Raw genomic sequence first — 21618 nt, 5'->3', positions numbered from 1 at the left:
GTATCCTCCGTCACTCCAGGCCACGCCGAGCATCGTTTGGCTCCAAAGAGGCGATGAGAGGAGGCGATTCAGTGACCCATCAACTCACCAAGAAACTTCAGCACCTGAAGAAGAAAATTAAGCAGTTTGAAGAGCAATTTGAGAAGGAAAGGAACTATAAGGTACATAGATACAGATCTTTGTATTGTTGAGCAGGAATATGAATCAGCTATTTTTTTTTTAAGTGCTAAGACGCAAACCGAAAAAGCTAATTTACAAATCCTGCACACTGTGAACCACTTTTACTCGCTCTATTCACAACATTTAGACCGTCATCCTGCTGCTCCTCCTCCCTCCTTTAACTCCCTCTGACTCCTCTCAGTCTCTTTTATATACACGTGTATGTCGTTTATTGTGCGTCAGTGTCTGAACGTTCCAGTGAAGCACTCACTCTCTCTCCTCTTCCCTCTGCAGCCCTCTCACGGAGACAAGGCAGCTAACCCCAAAGTCCTCAAATGGATGACCGACCTCACAAAGAGCCGCAGGCAGATTAAAGGTAGAACAACGAGCTCTATTTCCTGTGAACGTGTGTGTGTGTGAGTGTGTGTGTGTGGTGTGTGTGTGTGTGTGTGTGTGTCGGGGTTAGAGTGTCTCTGTGCCATCCTGTTCCATGCTGGACAGCTTGACCCTCCCCACTCCTAACCTCTGACCTTTGTAACAACATTGCATGCGTGCTGGTCTAACATCAACACACGCAGACACGCACACGCCAGGGGGTTGACGTGGATCTCACATGCGTGGCTCCCACCCTCCAGTGTGCTGATGCATCCTTGTGAACCCACATTCATTACCTCTGCAGTGAATTCAGTGAGGTGAAGCGATGGATAAGACTTTTAAGTTATGCATAAACAGATGCATAATATTTGCAAATATCTAGGAACCTCGATTATTATTTTTTTTTTCAAATTTACTTTTTGATCAGATTTTAGGCTGCACGTTTTTGTCTTTTGATAAACTTGGTGTTCCTTGAAGAACAGAGTGTAAAATACGACATATCTGATGTTTATAAATAGTTTTCCAAACTTTGACGAGTCTCTTGTGCATCGTTTCACCAAACTGAACACATCCCATGACACAGTGAGGTGACGGCTCTCCTTGTTGGAGAACGCAGTGGCCGAAACATTTCTCTCTCTCTCTCTCGCTCTCTGTTTCAAATCAAAATTGAAAAACATCAATAACGCGAGCAACCGCTCTCCACTTTCCTCCCTCCTCCTCCTATCGCCCCAACCGACCGATTGATTGATTGATTGACTGATCGGCCAACCAGGACGCCAGCACCACCTTTTACCCAGAAGCACGCTGAGGCACCAGGCTTTGCTCCATTCATACAGACGCCACCATGCTCCCTCCTCCCCTTCCCCCCCCTCCTCCTCTTCTATCTGCTCACCCCCCCATCACACACTCACCCCCCCGCTCCACCCGTACTCAGGCCTGAGCTCTAGACCGTATCACCTCAGTAAGTACCAACCCCTCAGTAAGTAGACATTACATACACTACTGACAGTCACAATGAGGCGGCATTGTGAGAGCGTCTTGCTTCTTTTGTTTTGGTGTATTTCCTGTTGAAACCGCATGTTGGGCCGAAAAGTGGGAAGTAACGTGAGGAAGAGAACGGAGTTTTTTTTTGCTTGACTATTTGCTGACTGATATTTAAGAAATCTGTGTTTGTTTAGTTTCACTATCACTGCATTCTTATGCTTTTGCACAGGACAAGTTGACAAGTTGGTAAATGATATTTTCAGAGTAAGGTGACTTTTTATCTTGAGATAATATGCAGCCGTTAGCAGTACGACTGTCTATAACCATCAGACCGACTCAGAGGCTTTTGTAAGTCTTTATTTTTCTGCAGCCAGATGCTGTGAGACAGATGTTGAGGAAAATGTTTAGCTTGTTGTGTTTGGGTTTTGACTGGGCTCAGTGTTTGCGTGTTGTTGTTGTTCCGTGTGTGTGTGTGTGTGTGTCTTTCTCCTCATACTGTGACTGGCTGACTTTAACCACCGCAGCTGTCTATCAGACTCCTGCATGTCTGATCACCCAGTGAAAAATGTGCCGTCTGAAGATTTGTGTTTTTTCTCCCCGTTCTTTTCCTGGTTCCTTCCTCCGTACTCTACCCTCTCTATCTCCTCCCCGTTTGTTTCCCTCCTCCTCTTCCTCCTCCTCCTCCCTTATCACTGTCTTCCTCCTTCCCCAGATGCCAAACACCGCGCAGAGAGCGAGCTCGGCCCCCAGACTCGTCCTCGGAGCAACACCTTACCCAAGAGCTTCGGCTCCACGCTGGACCAAGGCGCCCACGATGCAGCAGGAGAGATGAAGGGCCAGGGCCCCACCAGGGAGGAGACACTGGAGCTGATCCAGCACAGGGTCAAAGGGAAGAAGCAGGAGGACGGCTGGCCTGATGACATCAAGGTTCGCAGCAGAAACTTATTGTCAGGGACTGAGTCAGGACACAAGTCTTTTCAATTACCCCACTTGGTTAGACACTTGATTCATTGAAATATTGACACGGTGTTTTTGCGCTGCATCCATGAACATGACAAGCGCTTTAGAGAATAGAGATACTAATAGTAGTAATCATTCCTTGCTTCAAATACAAGATAAAACATTCGCCATGTTTCCTTTTTGGGATATTTGGGTTTATAAAACATGCTGGAATCTAAAAGTAAAATTTTATTGAATACTAATTTAAAAAATGCAAATATGAATCATGTCGGGCATACAGAGGAGCTCATTTTAAAATAAGAAATGTATGAGTGAAAATGGGAGAAAACATTTTTATGAAGGGAGCAGAAATAAACGAAAAGTCAGATATAAAACAAAATACTTTGTTTGGTCATCCCATACTGTATCACACTTGGACTGTTGGCATTAAACACGCAGACATCACATATACCATGTGAGAGTGTGTATATATCGCTGTTACATGATGTGTGGTGTCTGTCTCCGTAGAAGATGACCAAGGAGCAGTTGTCCTGTGAGAAGACGGTCCTTCAGAAGAACCTGCTGCACTATGAGGGCCTGCATGGTCGACCAGTAAGATACCAAACACCCTGCATCCTGTGACGCTGGAACACACATTGAAACGTGTTGTAACCTGTTTATTTCCCTCACTATCTTCACTCAGGTGACCAGAGAGGAGCGTCTGGTGGTGAAGCCTCTCTACGATCGCTACAGACTGGTCAAACAGATGCTCACCAGAATCAGCATCACACCGATCACAGTACGTGCACATAAACACATCATTACATCTACTACGGTATGTTAGCAACTGTTAGCAATTATATCTTGTTCTTTCATTGTAATGTACAACTAGCTAGAAGTTACAGTCTGCATGCGTTTCAGCTCGGTGTACTTGTAAACAACACTCAAACAATTTGAGTATATATTAAAATAAGAACTTGTTCTTGTTAAAGTCATTCTTGCTTTACTGCATATTAAACGAGTGCACACACACACACACACACACACACACACACACACACACACACACACACACACTTCTCCCGCATTAATCTCCCCTCTCTCCCCCAGGTGTCCCCCTCCAGTAAGAGAAGAAGTCAGACCCTCCAACCAATCATCGAGGGCGAAACCGCTCATTTCTGGGAGGAGATCAAAGAGGAGGAGGAGGAGGAGCAGAAAGAAAGAGAAGAAGAAGGAGGAGGAGGAGGAGAAAAAGAAGACGACAACAGGGAGGAGGAGCGGGATGAGGAGGAAGAAGAGGAGGACGAGGAGGAGGAAGGAGAGAGCAGCGGTGGGGAGATGCAGAGCTCTGAGGTCATCATGGCCGTCGATCTTGTGACCTCGTCTGAAGGATCAGCGAGGAGCCAGAACCTTCCCGACAGGCAGAGCGACTGTCCAATGAGAGCCAAGATGGAGGAGGGGTCGGGGAAGCTGGCGCTTGACCTGCGGCTGTCCAGCTCCAACGCCTCGTCCATGTAAGAGCACACACACACACACACACACACACAACCTCTAATCTTCTTCATTGGCTCAGGTTTGTACATCCAGGTCTCTTACCTGGTCATGAACTGATCCGTCACACCACCACAGCTCACTTTATGGTTCCAGATCCAAATGACTGCACATATTTAAGTATTTATGTGCCTCAGTCAGTGTAGAAGCGAGACAGCGAATATTATTGAAAAGCATCTCGGAGGTTTTAATATCATGACAGCATGTGTAACTACGTTCTCACGCATCCCGTCCTCCTCCAGGCCAGAGCTGCTGGAACAGCTGTGGAAGGCCAGAGCAGAGAAGAAGAAGCTGAGGAAGACCATCCGAGAGTTTGAAGAAGATTTTTATCAGCATAATGGAAGGTAGGTGGAAGGACACGCTCACTCACATTCACACATAAACATAATCCAGACTGTCTGCATGAGGATTTCAATGTCGCTGGTGTGAACACCCGGACTTTTCTTTGTTTCGTACGTGTCACCATGAATTCCTACACAGATGACACATGAAGTGATCATTTGTGAGTTCAATTTGTGCTGTAACGTGGCAAGAAGCCACACAAAATGTTGAACCCCAACCAATTATATCTAACAGCCTGTCACAAGGTGCCAGAAATGTCGTCCGCTGTGGTCCAAAGCATCACGGAGGATAAAGCTGAAATAATTCTACTGCTGGGGCTTTGCAGGGCATCCTGGTTGCAGGGTCTTCCACTACGAGACACCATACAGGACAAATGGCAAATGTCCCTTATCCGCTATTGTGTATTCTGACCCCGTCCGGAGAGAGCTGATAAATGTTCAGTGAGCCTCGGAGCAGAGAGGCCATTTGAGGTTCACTCATCAGTAAGCGTGTGTCATTTAGAGAGCTCATTCTCCTCTGTCTCCCTCCTCGGCTGTAGAAATGTGCAGAAGGAGGACCGGGTGCCGATGCTGGAGGAGTACAGGGAGTACAAGAGGATCAAGGCCAAACTCCGCCTGCTGGAAGTTCTCATCAGCAAACAGGATTCCTCCAAATCCATCTAGACCCGCCCTCCTCAGCCACCAGCTGTCACCGCGCACGTCAGCCTCTCGTCACTTGCTGCGAGGACCCGCCCAGGATGTCCATCGGTCTGTCAGACGTCACCACACCTGGGGGGGGAAGGGTGGAGCAGACACATCGCATGACTTTCCATGAAGCAGGAGACTCAGACTTCACGATCTCCACTTTGGTTTGCTGCATTTATGTCATGGAGAAAATCAGAGTGACAGCACGATATGTAACTTGTATGTAAACGTTGTTTGTATTTACAGGAGCATTGTGACGGGGGGGTCTCCAGTCGTTGATGGTTATTTTAACTAAAGCAACCAAAGTTTTGGTTCTTGGGGTCCGAGTTTCTGGTAGTACTTCCCAATGCCATAGAACGTATCAACTAGCACCGATAGTCCTTAACACTGCAGTTAATTCAGTTTACCGTTGTTGGTGGTCTTAGGATTCTTTCTGACCAGTAAAGAAATGTATATAGTAGTAAGTAAGAAGTCTCAAATGGTTTTAAATACTTTATCGGCCTACTTTTACAAATCTTTACAAAGAAAAAGTAAAGACGAATGTGCTATAAGGACTTTTAGCTGCTTTTTTTGTTTTAGCTCCTGGCAGTTTGGTCCTGGGACTATTTTTCTGAAAAGCATTGAAGCGTTGACGGATCTTTGAGCAGATTTTAAGCATTTTGATTACAAAATCATTACATTTGTTTGATAAATGTAATGATTATTTATATGCGACTACAGATGTTTTCTTTGTTGGTATTTTCAGAATTCAGTGATGTAGACAACTTTGCTAAAAGTTTAACGAACCACTTTGAAAAGGTGACATGAGAAGCATTAGCTTGCTCCTATTTTCCCATGACATGAATGCAGCACCACCAGTTCACCTAAAGATCACTCCCGTCAGCCACAACTGATCCTCTGCTGCCTCGACTGCATTTCATCTTAAAAAAACATGGCCGCATTTTAGAAATATGGAGAAAAAGGAATCGTCGTCACTGTTCGTCTTCTTCACCAACTCGAGACTTTTCACTCGTCTTCTGAGAGAGAAAAAAAACACACATTTGGACTTTTTAATTTCAGGACTGTTTCTTTTGTCTTTGTTCTTCGTGTGCGTTTGTTTTTCCTTCATGAGGAGGAATCTCACTGGACAGCTCGAGGACTGGCATTTTAGACGCTCTTCACTCCCGACGCGTGTCCTTTCTTTGGGACGTCGTACCGTCTCTCGCCTCAGTGAGTCAAAGTTCAGGTGATCGGTTGTTTTATTCTGTCAGTAAAACTTCATTCAACATCCTGGATGCTTCACACCTTCTGACTGATTTTAAAACTCATTCACAAGTTTCAAAACAAGTTTGTTCGTGTTATTTTGTTCCAAAAAAAAAAAAAAAAAGTGTATACATACATGTTTTCTAAGACACTGCTGTTCACGATTTTGCTCGAATGAAAAATAATGTGTTGTATTCTAAGAAAAACTATGTATTCACTCCGTGTGACCTTAGAGCTGTTTGTGAAAGTCTGAGTGTCCTTTTCGTTTGTTTCTATTGTTCAGCATTTATTTTTATCTATTTTGGCAATATTTGTCAAATAAGATGTACACACGGTTGGCAACTTTGAACTTTGTTTCCTATGAGCTTCTCGTGTGAAAGCACTGCATTTAAGTCGTCTTAAGCTTTCGTTTTCAGGACAAATGCTCGTGATTCTGAGATTTCTGATGGCACTTAAAGGCACCATTTGACTGAAGATGCTCATGTGAAACAGTTGATTATTTTAGGACGTCGGTGAATATAATTGTTGCAGAAGTCATGCGGACATTTCTATGCTGTGTCTATCTCTCTTGTTTTTCACTTGTTCAGTTTGCTGCATGGGGGTATGGCATGTCCTGAGGGATTATGGGTAATAAATGCTGTGGAGAGGAGCCAGTATCTGGTCCACGTTGCTGCAGTTTCTTTGAAACCAAAGGCATGTTGGCTACAGGAAGCGGTAGCCTGACCATGTTTGGTATCAGCGCAGCCAGACGGAGAGTTTCCTGAATATCACTATGACTGTTACTGAGTAACTAATTTATCTCTGGTGGTCCTCGATGTTTTTGCTTGTATTGTATCGATGAGGTGCAAACACTGCCAGCACTGATTTTAAACGCAGAGAACAACCTTTGTCTGTGGTGAACTGATCCTTTTTCTTAACTGGGGGGTTTGATTAGCACGTTCGCATGATGTCCACGAGGCTGAGGAGGGAGACCCAAGTTTCAATCCTCGGCGGAAGTTTCATTCGCTGTGTAGTTTCATTTCCTGCTGGCAGGTGAAATGAGGGCAGGTGAGGGAGGCTGAACCTCTCCTCGGCCCTGCCGTCTGGTATCAGGTGACGGAGGTCACGATGTCGTGTGATTTTTTTGAAATGCGGGACGGAGAAATTTCCAACCAACGCTAAGCTTTAGCTGGTAAGCTAGTCGAAACGTTTTAGCAGGTGTTCTATTCTCAGAACCTCTTTGGCTCGTTACCTGCGAGACGTTTCAGGCCAATAAGACAAAGTAGTGCTTTTCTTTCACGAATCAATGCACGTTTCCTCTGCCAGAATCAACGTTGATTGCGGTCTATTTGTCAGTCAGTGGACGGCGGACATGACGGTTTTGGGACGAGTCGAGGGTTTTTGTGTCTGTGAGTGCTTGAGGAGGATGCGAGGGAGGGAGCGGCGTGTTCGTGGGGTTGATGTAAAAAGATGTTATTTGCACAGCATTCACAGAATGCAGCCCTTTTGTGTTTTTTTTTCATTTGTTATTTCTAAAAATGAAGCACTACTTCCATACAAATATAAATATATAGTGTACATACAAAAAAAAAAAAAAAACACCCGAAGGAATGTCTGTCAGAATTGTTTAAATTATTTCAAACATTATGTTTGGCCCCCTTTGGTTCATTATATTTGTGATGCCCTGAGAATGTTTTTTTTTTATTATTATAAATATTGCTATAACTATCATAACTATTATTTTGTGTGATAATGACAATAATAATCCTTTTGTATCTACTCACAGCTGTAAAAAACAGCTGTAGACGTTAGTCTGGCACTGTGTGGCTAATCAGACATGAACCTGCTCTGTTTCCTACATTTATTTTTGTCGCTCTGTGTAATATAAGCTAATATAGAAGCAGTACTGTAGTAAGCTTGCATGGCAAAAGAGAACATAATAGTATGAATAACATGATGTATTGTTTATATTGTTTGTGCCATGAAGAAGCAGCAATAATACAAGTTTTGCGTGGAGGTTTTACAGTATCGGGTCGTGGGTAATGTGCGGGATTGATTTTGTGTGTGAATAATTGAGGTACAATACTATTTTTTGTTTTTGTTTTCAGCCGAACACACACATTGTCTCAAACGGTGTGTTTTTACCACTGTTGTCAGCATAATGTTCATGTTGGCGCTGCTGAAAAACCAAAATAAGAGTAACATTTTAAGGTGAATAGGGATTGAAAAGCCAGCCAGATGTGTCGTATCTGAAAACATTTCCGTATTTATCATCATTCAAAAAGTGGAAACAATCCATCATCGATCTCTGAAGGGCTTTTCTTTTGACTTTATGTGTTTGTCAAACAAGGTGAGCGGTTGGTTTGTTTGGCGCCTCAGTTTCTTTAAAACAACTTTGTTTTACATTGTGCCTGCAACAGAGTGGTCAAAGTCACGTTGTAAACTGTAATGTATTCCGTCTCCGTGGGTGTGCCGTCTGTTTCATCTCACTCCTACCCATCCGACGTGCATGGTTGTTTCTCACATCTGGAATTCACAGCAGACGCTTCTGTCGAAGATGTCTCGCAGCTCATACCTCCTCTCAGAGATGTTTTACTGTAAAGCCTGTCATGTCATTTCTGAGTCTTTAAATCTCTTTTAAGGACAAATAGTCGCGTTCCTTACAGATGCTGTCGAGACAGTTAGAAATAAGATACTTTGCGACGTCTTCGATATTGAATTTTGCTGTGAATTCCTTTGACCAGAGAGGTTTCGTCCTCCTGCAGGTCGTTCACAGGTAATGCTGTGTTTTTATCACATCAATATACTGTATGCGTGTATGTATCTATAAATGTTTTCTTACTTTGTGAATGCTTTTTTTTTTTCTGGGTTTATTTTCTTCATTAACAAAAAGGCTGAGCAAATACAATCAGTAACAAACATTTACACGTGAAAAATAAAATTGACAAGCTTGCCACATCAGTTCTCTTGATTCTTAAGTCTTAAATGAATCTGTTGACGGGGCGTGTGGTGTAAAGAGACCTGGTTAAAACGTACCGAATGAGCAATTTTTACAAAGATATCATTTGCATGATAGTGGTATAACGTGTAATGATAAATATTATACTTAAAGTTTAGACTGAGCGGGTCTGAACGGTCTTAAAAAGTATAAAATGTTGATAATTAAGTTTTTTAGGACATGAATGTTGTAATGACTTCATTTGACATTTTCATGATACAATATATTAGGATTTTTTAAAATAATAAAATGTATAATTTCTTGCATTTAGGAACTCATACATTGCTTTAATTTGTCCTCGAACTTAATATTCAGTGTTTCCCATTTTAGTAGCTACTTTAGATGTAAAGTTCTTTCACCTGAAGTTTTTACAAATAGCACAGGCGTTACTATTATCAATAATTATATCCTCAATCCATTATAGTGAACCCGTTTTCTGATAATCACGAGTTATAAATCAGATTTAGGATTGCCAAACTAAAAGAGTAAAGGAGAATGAGAACATCACAGATTAAAGATGTGATAATTCAACATAATTGAGATTATCTCGATATAATCTGAGGAAATGCTTAAACATCTGCCAGTCATAATGAAATTACAAAATTGTATGTAGAATATCTAAAATGCCCCCTCGTGTAACTTTACAGTGTCAGACAATAGCCGGTTTAAAGTCTTGCAAAGTAAGCCTGTTTAATGTGCGTCGTTCATTTAAATGATTTCAAGTTTGACACAGTGCACGAGCTTCAAACCACACAATCTCCCCAACAAACGACAATCCATGAACTCACAATATCAACTGTTAAGCTTACAACATCCACAGTTTATGATATTAAAAATATAACATCTGCGCTTAGTAAGAACATTATACATCTGAAAACTTCCATACCACACGATGTCACACACAAAAACAAAAGCTCACGTCAAGGTCCATTTCTCAGCTCTGGACTCGTCCTCGCCAGCTGAGGCTGAACTTTGAACTCATCTCAATCGGCTAACAAGCGCCGAGTAATATGATCAGAAGCTCCAGAACAGCTACTAAATGGACCGTGAGGTGAAGTTCTTGTCAACCTCTGAACAATGAACCTCAACCATACTGCTGTTTGGATCTTTTAGCACGTTTAGTTAGAACTTTCTGTTGGTTACTGTCTGCGGTAGAACAGGGTTTTTAGACGAATGAATGAGTGGTTTCACACGCGGCATAAGACTCGACTTTAAAAAAAAGAAGCTGCTGATGTCACTCCATGATTACAGGACGTTTGTTTCTTAAATTGTGATTTTCTGACCCACCTGCAGACACATGAATGCAACACAGAGTCCATGCTATTTGCCTGCATTGCTGCACAATAACTATTAAAAATGTATATTGCAGTTCTGGGAATTTGGGGCAAATTAGAGCTTTAAAGCAGCTGATGTTTGCCGTAAAGCCCGTCTTGGTTATGATGTATGTCAAAATGTTGCCAACTGTAAGCTCCAGGTCCATGCGGGGAGATTCCTTTAAAATATTGTTGCAGTGTCTCGAGCAAGTTTCAACTATGATCATATAAACTGAAACTCACTTCCTGGAAGACGTGAAAAAGTAAATTTGTCAGTCAAAATGTATGAGGTGGTTAAACATACAACAGCAGCAGCATGGTCCTTTTTTTGTCACAGGGTTTTGAAAATGACGGTCGATCGCATCCTTGACTTCTGGAAGATTGCAGGCAGAAGTGAAAGGTTTGGCTGAGAACTCCTTTCATAAAGCAGCTTCTATGAATCTATTTTTTTTTTTTTTGTTCAAAAGCTATGGCACCACTCAGCCAACGAAACATCTAAAATGCACCCGTCGTCGTCTGAATTATGTGAATGGAGCACAAAGTGTAACACGGCTGAGGAAATGAAATGAGAAGCGCACTTCGATATTAATAAATGCTATGCGATCAAATGCTTCCAAACAATAAATAGATCTTAAACCTGCATCGTTTACATTATAGTTCAGCGGTTGAATGTCTACAGTATATTTTGACACGCTCCCTCAGACAATAAACAAACAATTGTTATGAAGAGATTAAAAGCACAATGTGCCTCCAGCATTATTCTGATAAGCAAAACTGGCACATTTGTTTTTACAATTTCTGGTGAAATGATTGGCCTCCAAGTGGCGACTTGAAATGCTCCCGTGAGTACGATCAGTGACAGACAGACGGCCGAGCAGCCGTCTGTCTGTCAGCAGGTCAGTCAGAAAGACGGGCAGACGTCCGTGGAGTCAGTCAGTGCAAGTGATCAGTGCATCAGTAGTGTGTCGACATCAGACTCCAGTCCTACCGGCTCCACTGGTTCGGGTTTTGAGCCACAGCAAGTGCTCCTCAACCTCTTTTAAAAACAATCTCAAAAATATTAAATATCATAGCTGATTTGCATACAAGAGAACTTCTACATTCTTTGAATTGTCTCGCAGCTCTCTCGGTCCAGGCCTCCGGGTTGAGAACAAACACTCTGGCGGCTGTTGCCACAAGCTGATGTGTATCAGAGGATCGGTGGCAAGTTGTCAGTCGTTTTTTTTTTTCTTTCTTTTTAAAGTGTCCAGATTTCCAGGATCTTGGATTAACGCTCCGGCAACAGTCAAACACAAGCCGGTGTCGCAATGCCCCGGTGATTGCAGCAAACACCGTTAACGGTAAAGGCAGCCAGTCAGCCAGAAATCAGCAAGCTGGTGGTTAAAAGTATTCAGTTTCTCAGGTGTGACGCGGTCCGTCACTTGAACACCGCCGAGCATCTGAACGCACATCGTTTGGTCCACATCGTCAGCTGATACAGCTGCTTTTCATATGAAAACTCACTCCCTTCTAAGCACAGCATCCTGTGGATATTGTTATTTATCCGGTGCAACAGTGTCCTTTAAAAGTCAGGATGTCACTCAGTAAAATGGACAAAGCAACAAAATAAGGTTGTGGTTCAGCGCAAAATCCTTGATTCAATCAGCTGCAGATTGAGAGCGGCTCGGCCATTTGGAAAGTGTTCATCTCGGGCGTCACATCTCTGCCGTCTGAAGCTCAAGAGGCAGACGGTGCGAGTCTGATGCTGTGTGTGGAGGGGGAGGGGGGGGGGGCCCTGGTCATAACGGCTTGTCAATCACTGCGACTCCTGTAGGAGTGAGAGAATTAAAGAGTGAGAGAAACAGCTGCCACGTGTATTGCTCTCTGTGACGTAGACGTGTTGTTCAGCGTGCGTACCTGCATAGCTGCGTCCGTTGCCCATGTTGGTGGGAATGAGGCTCCACTTGTCGATGGCCGGGTTGTAGAACTCCACAGAGGAGAGGTTACAGGAGCCGTCGTCTCCTCCGATCACGTACAGCAGCCCGTTAATGGCACAGACGCCTGGAGGAGAGAGTTGTACACGTTTAACAACTCGGACAAAACCCATTTATCATTTCATCTGTCAGGGAGCTTATGCCCGTCCTGATTTTGATAAATCTGCATCGTGGTAGATGACGTTCAGAGTAAGTATTGTGGTATGTGACGGCAACTAAATAAAAACACGTACCCTTTAATCACTGAGCTTTTGTAAAACTGTTAAAACTCTTGAAACCACAGGAACAAATACTTCAGCGGTACTTTTTAACCTACTCGTATGCAGTTTCTAGCATCGACAGTTACCTCCTATGTGCAACAACTGGTTGGCGGATGTGGTGTGTCTGTGGTTGTTCTCTGACCTGCGTTACGTCGGCACATGTTCATGTCACAGACCAGTCTCCAGGTGTTGGTCTGTGGGTCGTACACCTCGACGCTCTTCCTCACCAGGGGGCCGTCGTGTCCTCCTGCTGCATACAGCTGACCACTCAACACTCCCACGCCTGGACAAACACAATGCAATATGTATGTAGACACAAGCAAGGGGGCCCTCGTGTCAGTACAGTGTAATTATGAACTGTCGTAGTTTGTGGTCCGAGGATTTTTGCTCGTACAATTGCAGACCACCGGGTGGTGCTGTTGCTCCAAACGGCAAAACATTGTACCTGGTACAGATTCATCTCCACTGTGTAAGCATGTTGGAGAACCAAGAGTTAGGATTACAGCTGTATAGTCTTGCTACTCCTTGTGTGTACTGTGTGTGTGTGTGTGTGTGTGTGTGTGTGTGTGTGTGTGTGTGTGTGTGTGTGTGTGTGTGTGTGTGTGTGTGTGTGTGTGTGTGTGTGTGTGTGTACCTGCTCCACTGCGGCGTGTGCTCATGTCGGCTACGTAGCACCACTGATCAGCAACAGGGTCGTACTCTTCCACTGTACTGAGGCACTGACGGGATGCTCCATCATAGCCTCCTACTGCATACAACTTACCTGCACACACACACACACACACACACACACACACACAACATCAGAATTCTGGCTTTTCCTTTAACATGATGTCACCCCGGTCCCTCACACACTTCCCGTCTCACCGGCGATCACCCCCACCCCCACACTGCTGCGTCTGGTGTTCATGGAGGCGACGTATATCCACTCGTTGGTTTTGTGATTGTGGACTTCTACTGTCGACAGACCTGAAGGAGAGCAAAGAGAAACAGAACGAGCAGATCAGCAATCATCACTGATAGGTTAGAGTAAGACTGGATGCGTGTCCATCAGTCTGTAGGCGTCAACATTTTGCATCCAGCTGACAGACTGGAATTGGTATATTTTTAGTGTGTGTGTGTGTGTGTGTGTACCTATACTGCCGTTGAAGCCCCCCACGGCGTACAGTAACTCCCCCAACACAGCAGCTCCCAGTGTACTGCGCCTCTCCTGCATGCTCGCCACCGCACTCCACTGGTCTCTCACTCCGTCGTACACGTCCACAGTCCTCTCCCGCAGTGAACTGTTGAACCCCCCGATGGCGTACACGCGGCTCGCCATCGTAACCACACCTGCACACGTTTGGTGAAAGAAGTAATCATTATCTCTTAACTGCAGCTGCTGACACTCAATGGACTACACTTAGTGGCTGTGTTTTGGTTTCTAAATGACAGTGTCGGAGGAAATCTACCAAGAGGTTGTTTCCGGTGGCGAGATAAGAGTTTAGCTCGTCAGGTGAAAAATAGAAGAACTACAGTCAGAGTCACATGACGCCGTACTAAACACAAGCCGACCTGCCCGGCAGCGTCTTGAAGGCAGGTCCGCTACTTGGTACCATCGATCCTCCTGGAAGTCGTAACACTCCACGCTGCGGATCGCCTTCGGAGCCTGTCCGCCCACCACGATCATCACCTGCACATGCACACAGTCAGTGTTGACAAATGAAAATACATATCCGATACAGCCGCTTTGCACAAGGTGAACACACGCGTTTCTTGTACGTGTGATCTGTGTCGCTGTACGCGTGTGTTTTCTGTGTACTTTTGGGATGCTGATGGGAGTTCGTGGGCGGGTCCTGTCTGTCTTGATGAGGTGCCGCTGGTCAGCTGGCAGCAGGTGATACTTCATCGCTTCTATGAGGAAATCTTTACAGGTGCTGTTGTTCTTTATCAAAGCCTCTTCCTCCACGATCTGAAACAGAGACCACAAGTTCAACCGTCACTTACAAAACAAATGGACCGGCCATCACTCGCTACAGTATTTCTAGATAGCCTAGGATCTGCTGATGTGTAACGTCACTCATCGCTTCTTTCACCTGCACCAGGTAATCCCTGGTCAGCAGTGGGAGTCTGACGTGCTCCATCAGTTTGGGCATGTTCTCCAGACGAGCCGGCTTATCGTACTTGATCCACGATATCATCGCCTCAAACACCTGCAAGAGAGAGACGGAGAGGAGACTCGAGCTTTGTCTACACTCGGATGCAAGGCCCAAAGTGATTGGAAAGGTTTGGATGAGAGGGTTTCAGACACCGCTCAACGATCTGACACGCCCGATAACTCAACTCGCTCATTGCGTGAAACGCGTCGTTCTCGTGTAGATAATCAATTCTTTCACAGTGAAATAGCATTAGTGGTTATTCGTAGTTGCTCCCAGCAGGAAGTCGGCATGAAAGAGCTGTGCACACAGAGACAACAACCGGGTAGTTAAGGGACAGCGGGCTGTTCCTCGACCGCTCCCGACACTTTCTTCTCTTCCAGGGTTGAAACTCTACCGACATGCAGCATGAACGTCTTCCCCTTCAGATTTACACAGGCCTCAAACACACGTCTCATGTAATACAACACTTTTGTGTTGATCCACCCAGGAATAAATCACAGCAGATAATTCAGTGTTGACTGATAGCAGCAGCCAGTGTGACAGCGTGACTCCCTCTGACAGCACGATGACACACAGATGCTCCCCGAGTCTGCTTTAGCGGATAACAGCAGACGGACATAACGTCCTCTGGAACACTGCTGCTGATGAGGACGCATGTCTTCAGTACAGCCACAGATCGTTCTCAGCTCCCACTAACGCCTCTTAATCTCGTCCCTTTCCTGACAGACTTTATCTCTTATTTTGTGTTCCTTAAGAACACAATCCTCATATCTTTTCACCCACAAAGTTATCAAATTACAGCAGAGAGAGAGTGTGTTTGTGTGTGAGTGTGAGTGTGAGTGTGTGTGTGTGTGCATCGGGCTCTCTGACCTTCTCCTCTGTGGAAACAGTCAGCTTGTCGCTGGAGATGAGGCTGCACACCTGCTGCAGAGAAAGGCCCAGGAACTCTTCTCCCTGCACCACGTCAGAGAAATGCTGCTCTGAGAGACAAAACACAAACTAAACATTTTAGTTAATGAGCTCTGTGACAAACGAATACGACGCCAAACTGCGGCAAAAGCTCATGTTTTTGCTCTGGCGTGATTTGCAACATCTAAAACTCAGTTACGTAAAAGCACCACCACATACACCACCCACACACACACACACACACACACACACACACACACACACACAGGGGCAGAGATGACTGACGATTTGTATGTGTGAACATTCAGAGGCTTACCAGCGTATGCGTGGGACTGGTCCAGAAGCTGTGTGCATGTGTGCAGATCAGCGAAGGCTCTGATGCCCAGACAGTTGGTGGGGTGAAGCTGAGACTGCAGGAACTCACAACACACCTGACGAACATCCATCAGCTGGAGGAGGCTGGCCGCCGGCAGCAGAACCTGCAAGGGAGATAACTTTAAAACGCAAACTGGATTTTACTGGTGAAGGAACTGACTCGGGCAGCCGTGTTCTGTGTCATCTCACAGTGTGATGTAGCTACGTGTGTTTTTCTCTTTCACCACAGTTCTTTACAAGCTCCTCCTTTGAGCCTTCACACCATTAACTGGACAGACGTGGAGGTTAACACCAGAAGCACAGTACGGCGTTCGTGTTACAAAGCAATAGGCCTGGAATGGGAGCGTGCAAGTACAGTCTGTTAGTGTGTCAGGCAGGCAGTGTGCTGTTGAAAGCATGATGCTACAACACAAAGACTCCCTCTGCTACATCCCCACACATCAAGTAGGTCAGTGAGACAGTCCCCGTCTGCCTCTACACCTCTCTCGTCTGCACGCTTACACATCCTCTCTAGTGTGTATTGTTACCGCCTCCTCTGCTGTCTGTGCACAGCTGCCCTGAAGCCTTGTGGGAGCAGCAGGCCCACTGACACTGTGCCAATCGGCAGCCGTGACCGCCGAGCACACAAACACAGCACTGAGGGCAGCACAAAACGAGTTATACTGCACAGTGAAAACACACAGTTCAAGAATCTTTGACTGAACATATGAGCAAACAGTCAAAACACACACGTCGCACGTTGTAGAGCGAGCCAATCAGGCGGGCACACCGCTAACAGTGGGAGGATTTCCTGCCTCTCTCCATGCACACTTCCTGTGCTAATAATCAGAGGAAGTTTCCTGCCGGCGCCACAGCTACCGAGAGTTAATGCCGGCCGAGACAAGCAAGGCTTCGACCCACAGCTTTCAGAGCAAAGCACAGCTCACGAGCATTACCAGCTCTCCTGGTGAGAACCACCGGCTCCTCAGGCAGGTCTGACATCTAACGGACAAACCAAAACAGTTGGAGCGACCGGTTTCCTTTATGATAAACAAAAACTCTGATGTGTTTGAAAAGTAAATAAAATGGTTTTATTAATCAACTTTATGGTTCTTTTTCCCCTCATTTGGTCTCTGATACAGATTTCTCTCCACTTTATCGTCTGAAACATTTTATGTAATTAATGTGTTTTGAAAAGTGCTCCAAGAAACACTGAGAAAGTAAAGGAAGCCCGCTCACCGACAACCATGAGACATTAGACCTAGACCGAGTGAACGGTATAACAAAAAGAAGGGTTTAAAACTGCTATAACCACTGAGACAGTGGACACAGAACGTTAAAATCTCTCGGTTAATAGCAGCTTGTTGTGTTGTTGCTCTGACTTTTGTTGAAAACAAAGGACTGCGCACAGGAAAAGGTCAAGACAGCAGCAACAACGCGCGTTTCCTTCTCCACAACAAGGAAGCTTTAGAATTGTGATTAACGCTGTGAGCGAAAATCTTTTTGCCGGGAGCAGCGACTCTACTTAATTAACCAAACTGTAAAAAAAAAAGAAAATGAGCTCAGCTGTTGTTTTTGAAACAATCCCCTCTGCAGCTAAATGTTTAAAGTGAACCCTCTGACCGAGGAGAGGAGAAGCTGAGAGGGACACAACTCACAACAAGCCTCGTGGGATAAACAACGAGAAGACGTTTCTACGCCGTGACATCAACATTTTTAAAGCAAAACCAGAGCTGGAACTCAGGTAAAAGCCACCATAACAGATGTAAAAAGAAAACAAAACATCTGGTGAAAACAGGAAGACACTTTCACTCCCTTCCTCCTTCCTCACTAACACTCTCTAAAGCCGTGTTCCCCTCCATGGTACAGCTCTGTATGTGGACTGATGCACCACTTTCACTCAAGGAAACGCAAAAATCACCATTCTAATGTGTAACGAACTGGACTGGACGTCATGGCAGCTTAACACACACTCTCACCTGGACGTTGTCCTCTGTGACGTCTATCTCAGCCGTGTAGATGTAGTCGACCAGCTTCCTCAGGGTCTGTCCGTCCACCTCTCGGATCTCCACCTGATGGGCTTTGCTCTCACTCATATCCCCTACAAAACACACACACACAGTTGAGCACACACTCGCACACATCAGATGTGATGTCAAGCAAACAGTAGAGTGTGTGTGTGTGTGTGTGTACCTGTGAACATGGCACAGAAGTAGGGGCTACAGGACGCCAGGACCACCCTGTGAGCCGGCACTTCAACGCTCCCCGCCACCAGCTCGACGTCACACAGCATCTTTTTACTGATGACCGAGGAGAAAGAAGTGTTTTATTATAACCGTTTGCAAATATGCACATAGGAGCCAGGAAAAGCATCTTTTAAGCCAAGTATTGACAGGAGGGCTGCCTTCCAGAAAATGTGCCAACTAAGGTGTTCATTTCCAGGGCTGTACTTAAAGATGACTTGTAGTTTTACATGTTTTTCCTGACTCACAAAAAGTGTCTACAGTCTCTTCATTCACATATTTGTCGGGACAAACGACACCGTCAGCAACACACCTCCTCAGCTCGTTCATCAGCTGGAAAGCCTTCCTCATGTGCGTCTGGTTGAAGGTGTGCATCCCTCCATTCACCGTGTCCTCCTCCGAGTCCGTGTTGCAGGTTGGACGTGGCGAGGCCGGTGTGGCCACCACACTGGTGAGACATGAGAGGCAAGTGTCTGGATCAGTGGAGATGTAGCCGTTGACCCAAACAGTTAAGAGGCGCTACCTTCTCTTCTCCACATCCTTCAATCATAAGACATCCTCAAACATCATGCAAAACAACAAAAAACAACAATGTGTCCATCTGTCTGACCACACTACCCTTGTCTGTGTTTGTCAGACATTAATAATCTAATCATAATATGGTTTAATTTTTAGGCTACATCACTTCCTGATACAGCCGGTCACCATAGTTGTAGCTCAAATGTTAGACGGGAGAGATCGTGCACTTGTTAGGGGACTATTGTCAGCCATGGATTAATGCACATTTAATAGTGTGTGAAGGAACGCAGCACAAAGATGACACGAGGGACACTGATGTTTTTGGACAGCTGTGATTTTATGACTGGGATACATTTATTAATGGTTTGAGTCTTTTCATGGGATTTGTTGACGATAATAAAAAATACTGAATAATGGAGGCCTTCTTCTTTAAGACTACACAAAGGAATGAGGAACAACATTTCCTGTTACCCAATGTTTCATACAGCTGCTGTTGTTCTCAAGCCACGTGGGATCCTAACATGAGAGAATACTTTTAAAAACATGTGGATTAGGTTTTAAACTCAGGTGTCCTGCACTTACCTGAGAGCAGGTGACAGTAAGAAAGCCCCTCAACCAGAACTGATCTCGCGCTACATCTACTTTGTTGCACGTGTCACGTTGTTAGTGAGACAAGTGTTGACTGTGTGTGCGGTAACGTTACTGTGTGTTACCTTGAAGTCTTTAGTCTGCACACAACACTATAACGATGAGCCACACGAGGAGTAATATGTTAATTCACAACAGCAAAAGTCCTGAAACTAATCCCTGTAAAATCATCATTCTGAATGTTAAAAACGGACTGAAAAAAAAGTTTGAGAGAAAATACAGTTTGTTTTGAATCTGTTGAGCTTCAAGTTGTCAGGCTAGCTCTTAGCATCATCTTAGCTTCTCATTTAACTTCACTGCGAACATAGACTTCCGTTAACTGACATACCGACCACTTAAATTAAAGTGAAAACACATTGTAGGAGCCAGTCCACCACCAGGTCACTGTCTATAAAGCAACGTTTACATGTCTCCATGTTAACTTGGGAGTTTTGGGTTAGCAACGTAGCTAGCATCAGAAGCTAGGTCAACAAGGCTAGCTAGAGGAAGCTCTTTGTACTGTGTGTGTTTGTATGTACGAGCCGACTGATCATGTGCTGTGAAATGTTATCCAACAGATGTAGAAGCAGCATAATTCTCAGATTTACACAATAATCCCTAAACCGCTCAGCCAACTCACCCCAACGACACACCGTCCATCCTCACGGACACAAACAGCAGGCATGAGCGCTCTGCAGCTGCACGAAGATCGTGTGTGACGTAAGATGAATCACTCCGCACAAAAACAAACAAATATACTGTACATACACATGCAGTGTGTACAGTCAAAAAGATATGAACATGCAGTGTGTACAGTCAAAAAGATATGAACATGCAGTGTGTACAGTCAAAAAGATATGAACATGCAGTGTGTACAGTCAAAAATATGTCTCTTGTTGCACTGTCCACTATGCTGCTGTAATCCTGTAAATGTCCCCGCTGCGGATTATTTTATTGTATTGAATGTTCCAGGCTGCAACTTGTTTCAGTGTTGAATTTAAAAACAAATAAATGACTCATACACATATAAATAACACATTGGTACGTCTCTTTTACAAGATATAAAATTCCTGCACATTAGAGACACTCTTAGTCACGTTTTAGTCAGTTATTTAATCCAAGTGACCAAAGAGGAATCAGATATATATGGCGTTCATATTTGACTAAAATTTGATTTATTTCTTGTTTTAAATTAAATAGGGCTGCTAACTGATGATTATTTTAATTTGCAATTAATTGGCTGATTATTTTACAGATTCATCTTTTGATCATTTTGTCTAAAATAATTATGAAAATCCTGAAATATTACTTTCCTGAATTCCTAAAGCGCAAGATGATGTCTTCAAATGTCCGGAGTTGTTTTGCCCTACCTACAGTAAATCCTCACAACATATCCACCACTTTAATATGTATTTCTTTGCATTATTGTTTAACATTTACAGAAACACTTGACTTTATAGACATTTGATTTTCACATATACCATGATAGTCCTGTCTATTCTTTACCTTTATTTGTCTGACTTTGTTCTTGTTCTTAGCTGTTTTGTCTTTCTATGTAAGCACAAACACTTATAAAGTTCCTTTATTTGCACACATTCTTGAATGTTCACCATTTTTGATGAATGACTTGATTGATAAATGATCAATATAATTGCCTTTTAATTTTCTGTCAATTGATTTATTGTGTCAACAAAAAACATGACCACCAGGGAAGTCCTCACAGGTTCATCCTGGAACAGCAACTGTCCACTGGTCTCAATCACATCCACAGGGTTTGATGCTGCACAATGTTTTATATATTTGATGGTTTGTTCTGGGCATTTTCTCCTCTTACGGTAGTTAGAAAGATGAAGAAGGTGGATGAGTTCTCAGATCTTTCCTCTGAATGAATAAATTAAATAAAATACTTCTCTTAGTTAACAGCACTCTGTGTTTTAATGTCAACAGCTTCTCTGATATGCCACATTCAGCTTTTATTCACCGCATATCTGGAACAAACTCAACGTGAGGTCTGCTCTTTTTGTTGTGAT

General features: G+C 44.2%; 2 protein-coding genes across 4 annotated transcripts in view; one reads left to right on the top strand and one right to left on the bottom strand.

Annotated features, from left to right (window-relative positions):
• Window positions 1-9215, top strand: part of fam13b (family with sequence similarity 13 member B) — a 57525-nt gene extending 48310 nt beyond the window's left edge. Inside the window, exons 15-23 of one of the 2 annotated variants that reach the window (XM_079269132.1) lie at window positions 20-161; window positions 454-535; window positions 1307-1495; window positions 2231-2445; window positions 2986-3069; window positions 3161-3256; window positions 3568-3971; window positions 4251-4352; window positions 4889-9215. In XM_079269132.1, coding sequence (XP_079125258.1) covers window positions 20-161; window positions 454-535; window positions 1307-1495; window positions 2231-2445; window positions 2986-3069; window positions 3161-3256; window positions 3568-3971; window positions 4251-4352; window positions 4889-5012 — 1438 coding nt within the window. In that variant the 3' untranslated portion in view covers window positions 5013-9215. The remainder of the gene's footprint in view (window positions 1-19; window positions 162-453; window positions 536-1306; window positions 1496-2230; window positions 2446-2985; window positions 3070-3160; window positions 3257-3567; window positions 3972-4250; window positions 4353-4888) is intronic. The other variant, XM_079269133.1, reaches the window with a different exon arrangement.
• A 1975-nt stretch (window positions 9216-11190) lies between these two features.
• On the bottom strand, window positions 11191-20280 carry klhl3 (kelch-like family member 3). Of its 2 annotated transcripts, XM_079269321.1 has the most exons (15): window positions 20229-20280; window positions 18756-18890; window positions 18393-18499; window positions 18179-18300; window positions 16162-16324; window positions 15807-15916; window positions 14874-14990; window positions 14600-14749; window positions 14353-14470; window positions 13933-14130; window positions 13666-13767; window positions 13433-13561; window positions 12941-13081; window positions 12462-12605; window positions 11191-12372 (listed from the first exon to the last, which is right to left on the bottom strand). In XM_079269321.1, the coding sequence occupies exons 1-15, from the start codon at window positions 20246-20248 to the stop codon at window positions 12344-12346; spliced, it is 1785 nt and encodes a 594-aa protein (XP_079125447.1). In that variant the 5' UTR covers window positions 20249-20280; the 3' UTR covers window positions 11191-12343. The 2 variants fall into 2 exon arrangements, with proteins under 2 accessions (XP_079125447.1, XP_079125448.1); XM_079269322.1 differs by lacking the exon at window positions 11191-12372 and having other exon boundaries at window positions 12512-12605; window positions 12885-13081.
• Window positions 20281-21618: the final 1338 nt, after the last annotated feature.

This window comes from Melanostigma gelatinosum (assembly GCF_949748355.1).
Source record: "Melanostigma gelatinosum genome assembly, chromosome: 5".
NCBI classification, from domain to species: domain Eukaryota; kingdom Metazoa; phylum Chordata; class Actinopteri; order Perciformes; family Zoarcidae; genus Melanostigma; species Melanostigma gelatinosum.
This window is presented reverse-complemented; position numbering and strand designations above follow the sequence as displayed.

Excerpts from the sequence above, each read along its gene's own strand:
- klhl3 (XM_079269321.1), bottom strand. The coding sequence starts at position 20,248 with ATGGACGGTGTGTCGTTGGG. Across the intron at positions 18,891-20,228 it reads ATGGACGGTGTGTCGTTGGG|TGTGGTGGCCACACCGGCCT; the intron begins GTGAGTTGGCTG and ends ATGTCTCACCAG. Across the intron at positions 12,606-12,940 it reads CATGTGCCGACGTAACGCAG|GCGTCTGTGCCATTAACGGG; the intron begins GTCAGAGAACAA and ends TCTCTCCTCCAG.